At 41.4% G+C, this 6,000-nt stretch overlaps 1 protein-coding gene across 1 annotated transcript in view; it reads left to right on the top strand.

The window, feature by feature from the left end:
* LOC130385605 (polypeptide N-acetylgalactosaminyltransferase 10) overlaps positions 1-4,127 on the top strand; it is a 21,105-nt gene extending 16,978 nt beyond the window's left edge. Inside the window, exon 12 of the mRNA XM_056594198.1 lies at positions 1-4,127. This exon is cut by the window's left edge and continues 9 nt beyond it. Coding sequence (XP_056450173.1) covers positions 1-156 — 156 coding nt within the window. The 3' untranslated portion in view covers positions 157-4,127.
* The last annotated feature ends 1,873 nt before the right edge of the window (positions 4,128-6,000 follow it).

The following is a 6,000-nucleotide window of genomic DNA, read 5'->3' as shown; positions in this document are numbered from 1 at the left end:
CTGTACCACCCGGTCAGCAACAGCTGTGTTGACAGCAGTCCGTCGGAGCACCGCGTCTTCATGAGCACCTGCAGCGCCTCCTCCCCCAGCCAGCAGTGGCTGTTTGAGAAGACCAACGCCACGGTGCTGGACCACTTCAACCCGGGAGCGGACTAGGACCCCGCCGGACCGGGACCTGGCCCTGCTGCAGAACAGTACTAGACAGTACTAGACAGTACAGTCTAGAACCTCCTCATGCGTCACACATTCTGGCCTTCGACCAACACGTAGAGCAGACTTTATGATGTACCCCCTACAGTTCACACATTATAATATACACCCTGGTTAGAGAATAGAATCTAAAACAGAATCCATCAACCAATAGATTACCAGTTGGATCAATGGGGAGTGTTAGAAACTGCAAGTTTATTCAGCTTCACCTCACCTCCACAAGGGACACCAAGTGGTGATTCAGGGTAATCAATAGCTCCTCCCACTATAAAAAGAGGCTACTTTCTAACAGGGAGGATCCTAAACCCTTACTGGAAGATTAAGATGTACTGTACTGAGAACAAAAGTCTCTCTCTCTCTCTCTCTCTCTCTCTCTCTCTCTCTCTCTCTCTCTCTCTCTCTCTCTCTCTCTCTCTCTCTCTCTCTCTCTCTCTCTCTCTCTCTCTCTCTCTCTCTCTCTCTCTCTCTCTCTCTCTCTCTCTCTCTCTCTCTCTCTCTCTGAGTTAAACACATCCTGACACCCATGAGAGGAGCGAGTCAGACTGATTCAGCAAAGACTTGCAGACACAGTGAGGAGACACACATACATATGCACACACACACACACGCTAGAGCTCCACACAAGAACAGGGACAATCTGTCAGGCTGCTCGCTGATGATGTCGTGAAAGGGGGGTTGAGGGCTAAATGAGGATGGGGCTAAATTGGCGTGGATGTAAATAAGGATGACATCATGTTGAAATGATATCATGTTGAGGTGATGTGATGACGACATGTTGAAACGATGTGACGACAACCTGATGATATGACGACGAGGTAAAACGATGTGATCGCATCACGTTTAAATGATCATGACGTCGTGTGAATATGTTATCATTCATGTTAAATCGAAAACACCACGTCGTGTCAAAACATAGTGCTTACGACACTTTAAATAACGATGACATCATGTTAATATGAGGTAGTTCGTAGAGCAGGAAGGACTTGTGACCACAAGCTAAACGCAGTGCCTTGATCTCGACCCGAGCTCCAGCTCTGACCGCTCAGCTGGAGGTCTCTTTGGGAAATTTGAATATTTGCTATAAAATATTGTCTTTGAGACCCAATTCCATACGTCGACTAGTTTAGAGTCCGAGCGCAACGTTGTCCTTCCTTTTAAAGTTAAGTTCTGCCCTTTTCTAAAACAAGTGGTCTGTTCACGTCTTATATCTGTGTTACATTTCAAAGTAGAACATGTCTAACATGTGTACTACATGTCTAACATGTGTACTACATGTCTAACATCAATATATGACATGTCTAACATCTGTATCACATGTCTAACATGTGTACTACATGTCTAACATGTGTACTACATGTCTAACATCAATATTACATGTCTAACATCTGTATCACATGTCTAACATGTGTACTACATGTCTAAAATGTGTGGGCGTTTAGTCATCAGTAGGGTTTTATCTGTCTAATGTATTTATGTTATGTCTCTAAAGTTCCTATTATTTGCTTTTAAGCTGCTGTAGATAAGATTTGAGCATTGTAAAGAGAGAGATTAGAAGAGAGCCAGATTCTGAAACTAAACAACCAAAAATTGTCCCCACCCTCCCTACGTTTCTCCTCCAGTAAGAATTGCTGCATTTCAAACACCTGTGATGGACATGCTAGAGGGATACAGTGAACCAATCAGTAAAGAGATGTCCCGATTGGTCAGAAAATATCCAGGAGCGAGCTAAAGTTGAAATGTGCTCCTCCTTCGAACCTTTGGTTGTAGGAGGATGACCATACCAGTTTGGGCCAATCAGATGGTGCGTGAGCTGTGATTGGGCTGATCTTTGGACTGGTAGAGTGGACGGATGGTTCGTTGGACCAAAGGCTGGTCAACGGAAGCGAGGCAACTCAACCTTTAAGAGTAGCTGACCGGGTCAGACTGACTCAGAAAAGATATTCTCGCGGCCCAATTGACTCACTAACAGCTGACTGATGGCTTTGACCTTTTCTAACAAAGGACTCACCACTGGCTTTGATCTCTTCCTACGGCACCTTTAGGGCTCATGTTAGGTCTTTTAGGTTAATTTGATGTATGCTCATGTAATGTTTTGAATGTTATTATTTTTTTGTTCATTTATGTTGTCCACTGGAATCATAATCAACTCCATATTTACGGCCAAGAGGTCTTTGCACTATCTCTCTTCTTCAGTGATGTTTGATCAGTTGTCAGTCACAAAACGTTCTGTGGCGACCTCCATGCATAGAGAGGGTTTTGTTGGGTAAATGATATGCAGTCATGGTAGAGGGTTGTCTTTGGCTATGCTGGTATGGAAGCTACATTAGTGTCTACGCTTGTATGAAAGCTACGTTAGCTTCTACACTGCCATGGAAGCTATGTTAGCATCTGAACCGGCCTGTGTTTTATGTTAATTGAAAGTGTTAATATGGGGCCAACTTTGTCTTCCTAGAATAATCAAAGGAATCTTTTCATGCATTGATGCTTGCAGCTTTTAGCATGGTAGTTTACAGATGCCACCGGACAAGCTGATATCAGTGTGGTAGTTAGCAGAGGCCATGCTAGCTGATATCAGTGCCATGCTAGCTGATATCAGGGTGATAGTTACCTGGGGGCGGGACCTCATTTGGGGTCGCTGGTATGCAGACAGCTGATTTATAAGCTAAACATATTTGATGATACATTTTTGATTTGAAAAATGGTTTGAAAGATCTGAAAGGTCTTACACACAAACACTGCCTAGTGATTCGTAGTCCAGAGCAAACGACTAGCCGGCTAACCCCTACTAATCCCTTAGTGACCCACTAATAGCTGAGTGAACTAGGACTAATCCCCAGTGATGTTCACTGGAACGTCGGGATGAGGGGCAGATGTTGAGCGAAACGATGTGTAGAAGCTGTAGCGCAACGATGTAGGATAACATTTCAAAACCTAAAGTCTGGGGGTCTAGATATATATGTGTATATATATCTACATCTATAGATATATAACTATAGTGGTTTAATATATATATATAATATAGTGTGTTATATATAATACACTAGAAGTGATATATATTATAGTGTATTATATATATATAATACAGTGTATTAGACATATTTTACGCAATGTATACAAAGTTCATGCTCCTTAACTTTGTGTATTTCCACACTTCCAAGTCATTCGCGGGGGAGACTCTGTGTCCGTCGATTGTTTTTCTAAATGTTTGGGTTTCAAATCTTTCTTTGAACGTTTTGACACAACCTTGTGGTGAATAATTGTTCCTGATGAAAATTGTGAAGACGATGCAAGAAATGATTTCTAATGTTCATGGCCAGCGGTCAGAGAAGTGTACATTTTGTATCTGATTAAATAGATGTATTTTTTTCTACTGAACATGCAATTGTAAAAGTGTATTTAGTTATGGGACGTGCTGATGAACTAATCTGAGATGGCATGATAGTTTTGCCTATTGTGTAAATAAAAGGGTTTCTATATTTGGAATGAGGTCTCTGGTCTGTGTCTGGCTGTTGTTACAGCTAACTATCCATCATGCGTTTTGTTACATTATTATTAGACTGCATAATATTATATTAGGATACACTAGACTGCATATTACTATATGACACTATGTTAGACTGCATTAGACAATGTTAGACTGCATTCAACTGCATTCGACTGCATCAGACCACGTTAGACTGCATAAAATATGTTAGACTGCATAAAATATGTTAGGCTGGATTAGACTATGTTAGACTACAATGGACCACAGTAGACTGGTTTAGACGGCATCAGACATCATTCTACTATTTTAGACTTCATTAGACTATGTAAGACTGCATTAGCCTATATACGACTGCATTAGACTACATTAGACTATGTTAGACTATGCTAGACTACATTAGAGTGTAAATGGGTGAGTAATGGTTGTACTGGGGAGGTGGGTGACCGGGGCTTGTATTGTTAGTGTGGTTTGATATCCTGCTGGGGGAGCTGACTTTGGTTATCTGCCGTTCTCTATAGCTATGAGTCCGTGCCCTTCTCTATAGCTATGAGTCTGTACCTTTCTCTATAGCTATGAGTCCGTAACTTTCTCTATAGCTATGAGTCTGTGCCTTTCTCTGTAGATGTGAGTCTATACCTTTCTCTATAGCTATGAGTCCGTGCCCTTCTCTATAGCTATGAGTCCGTGCCTTTCTCTATAGCTATGAGTCTGTGTCTTTCTCTATAGCTATGAGTCTGTACCTTTCTCTGTAGCTAAGTCCGTGCCTTTCCCTGTAGATGTGAGTCTATACCTTTCTCTGTAGCAGGGGTCACCAACACAGTGCCCGCGGGCCTCGGGGCGCCCGCAAGGACCACATGGGGCGCCCGCAGGCCTGTTCTAAAAAATAGCACAACTCATTCTTGAACAACTCTTTCCCACCTTTTTTAAGTCATTGTTGGTAATTATTGTGAGATATCATTAACATGATCAGTGTCTTCACATAGATGAGTATCATTAATCATTAATAATAATATATAACTAAAGTACGGTGGCGCTGAGCATTCACCAAATAAAAAAAAGTTTCACAGCTAATGTAGCCGTTAGCACACTCAGGATCTCGTAATTACGAGATAAGGATCTCGTAATTATGAGATAAAGATCTCGTAATTACGAGATAAGATATCATATTTACGACATAAGGATCTCGTTTACGAGAAAGGGATCACGCCTCTCATTCATCAATAACGTTGCTGGCTAGCTGCAGGCCGGCAAAGATGACGCTATCCGACGCTATCGTATTTAATCTCCTGCTCGGGTTGAGGCATTGGGAAATATTGATGTTCCTTAAAAGCGAGGAGGGCATTAATATAAGTATTTCAACATTGCGCAGACATCTGGTCATTGGGACTGTTCAGGAGAAAAGCCCAGTCGGAGCTGCTACAAGTGGCTCTCTTCCTGCAGGAGCAGTTGAACCAGTAGGCCTACGGGATGCTTGTTCCATCATTTGATATGCCAAAGCCCCTCGAATATTGACGCGTTAATTGTTCAGTGGAACCCAGAAGTGGAAATGTTGTTGTCGTGGTGGTTTAAAGGGCATGTGGCTGGCCCCTCACATTGCAGCTCTTAAAAGTTGAATACAGCAGTGCATTATGTGTTTAACTTTATACCATGCATTATTGTTCAGAAAACGTCTTACCTCAAGCTCTTTTCCAATTAATTGTTAATTAATTGGAAATTGAGCTAAATTGTTTTTATACAAATCAATAAAATATCGTTTTTGTGGGGAAATATAATTTTTGTCCCACTGCCCACATTCGATTTTGTTTTAATATTGGCTGTGACAGTGTGTCACATAATTAATGTATTCAAATTAAAAAATACTATGTTCATAGTAAAGGCAAACCCTGTCAGTTGTTAAATTATTTAAAAAAAACTGACTGATGTGATCTATTGCTTTTATACAACGGTTACTATTGGCAAAACGAAAGTCATAGACACACTACATTTTAAAAAAAAAACAAGAAAGTCAAAGTAGCTGTTTTATTAAAGAATACAAAAAAGTAGTCCCTCCTGGCTGCCGCTATGCATCTACGGTTGCTATGCAACACACTTTAGCGTCCCTCCGAGAGAAGGCTCCGATAGAGCGGTTCGCCGGCAATTTATCCTATGGAGCAGTTCACTCGCCGTGTGCCTAAGCTTTCGTTAGTCTCTCCATCGCCTTGCTCACTCCCGGAGTAACAACATTTACACCCTCTCCATCATCCAACATATGTTTTACTTTGTTACTGTTTCTACTTCTTATTATACCACTGTGAAGTGGTATAATA

This window comes from Gadus chalcogrammus, chromosome 7 (assembly GCF_026213295.1).
Source record: "Gadus chalcogrammus isolate NIFS_2021 chromosome 7, NIFS_Gcha_1.0, whole genome shotgun sequence".
Classification (NCBI taxonomy): domain Eukaryota; kingdom Metazoa; phylum Chordata; class Actinopteri; order Gadiformes; family Gadidae; genus Gadus; species Gadus chalcogrammus.
Note: the sequence above shows the minus strand (reverse complement) of the source record. Positions and strands in the feature narration are given on the sequence as shown.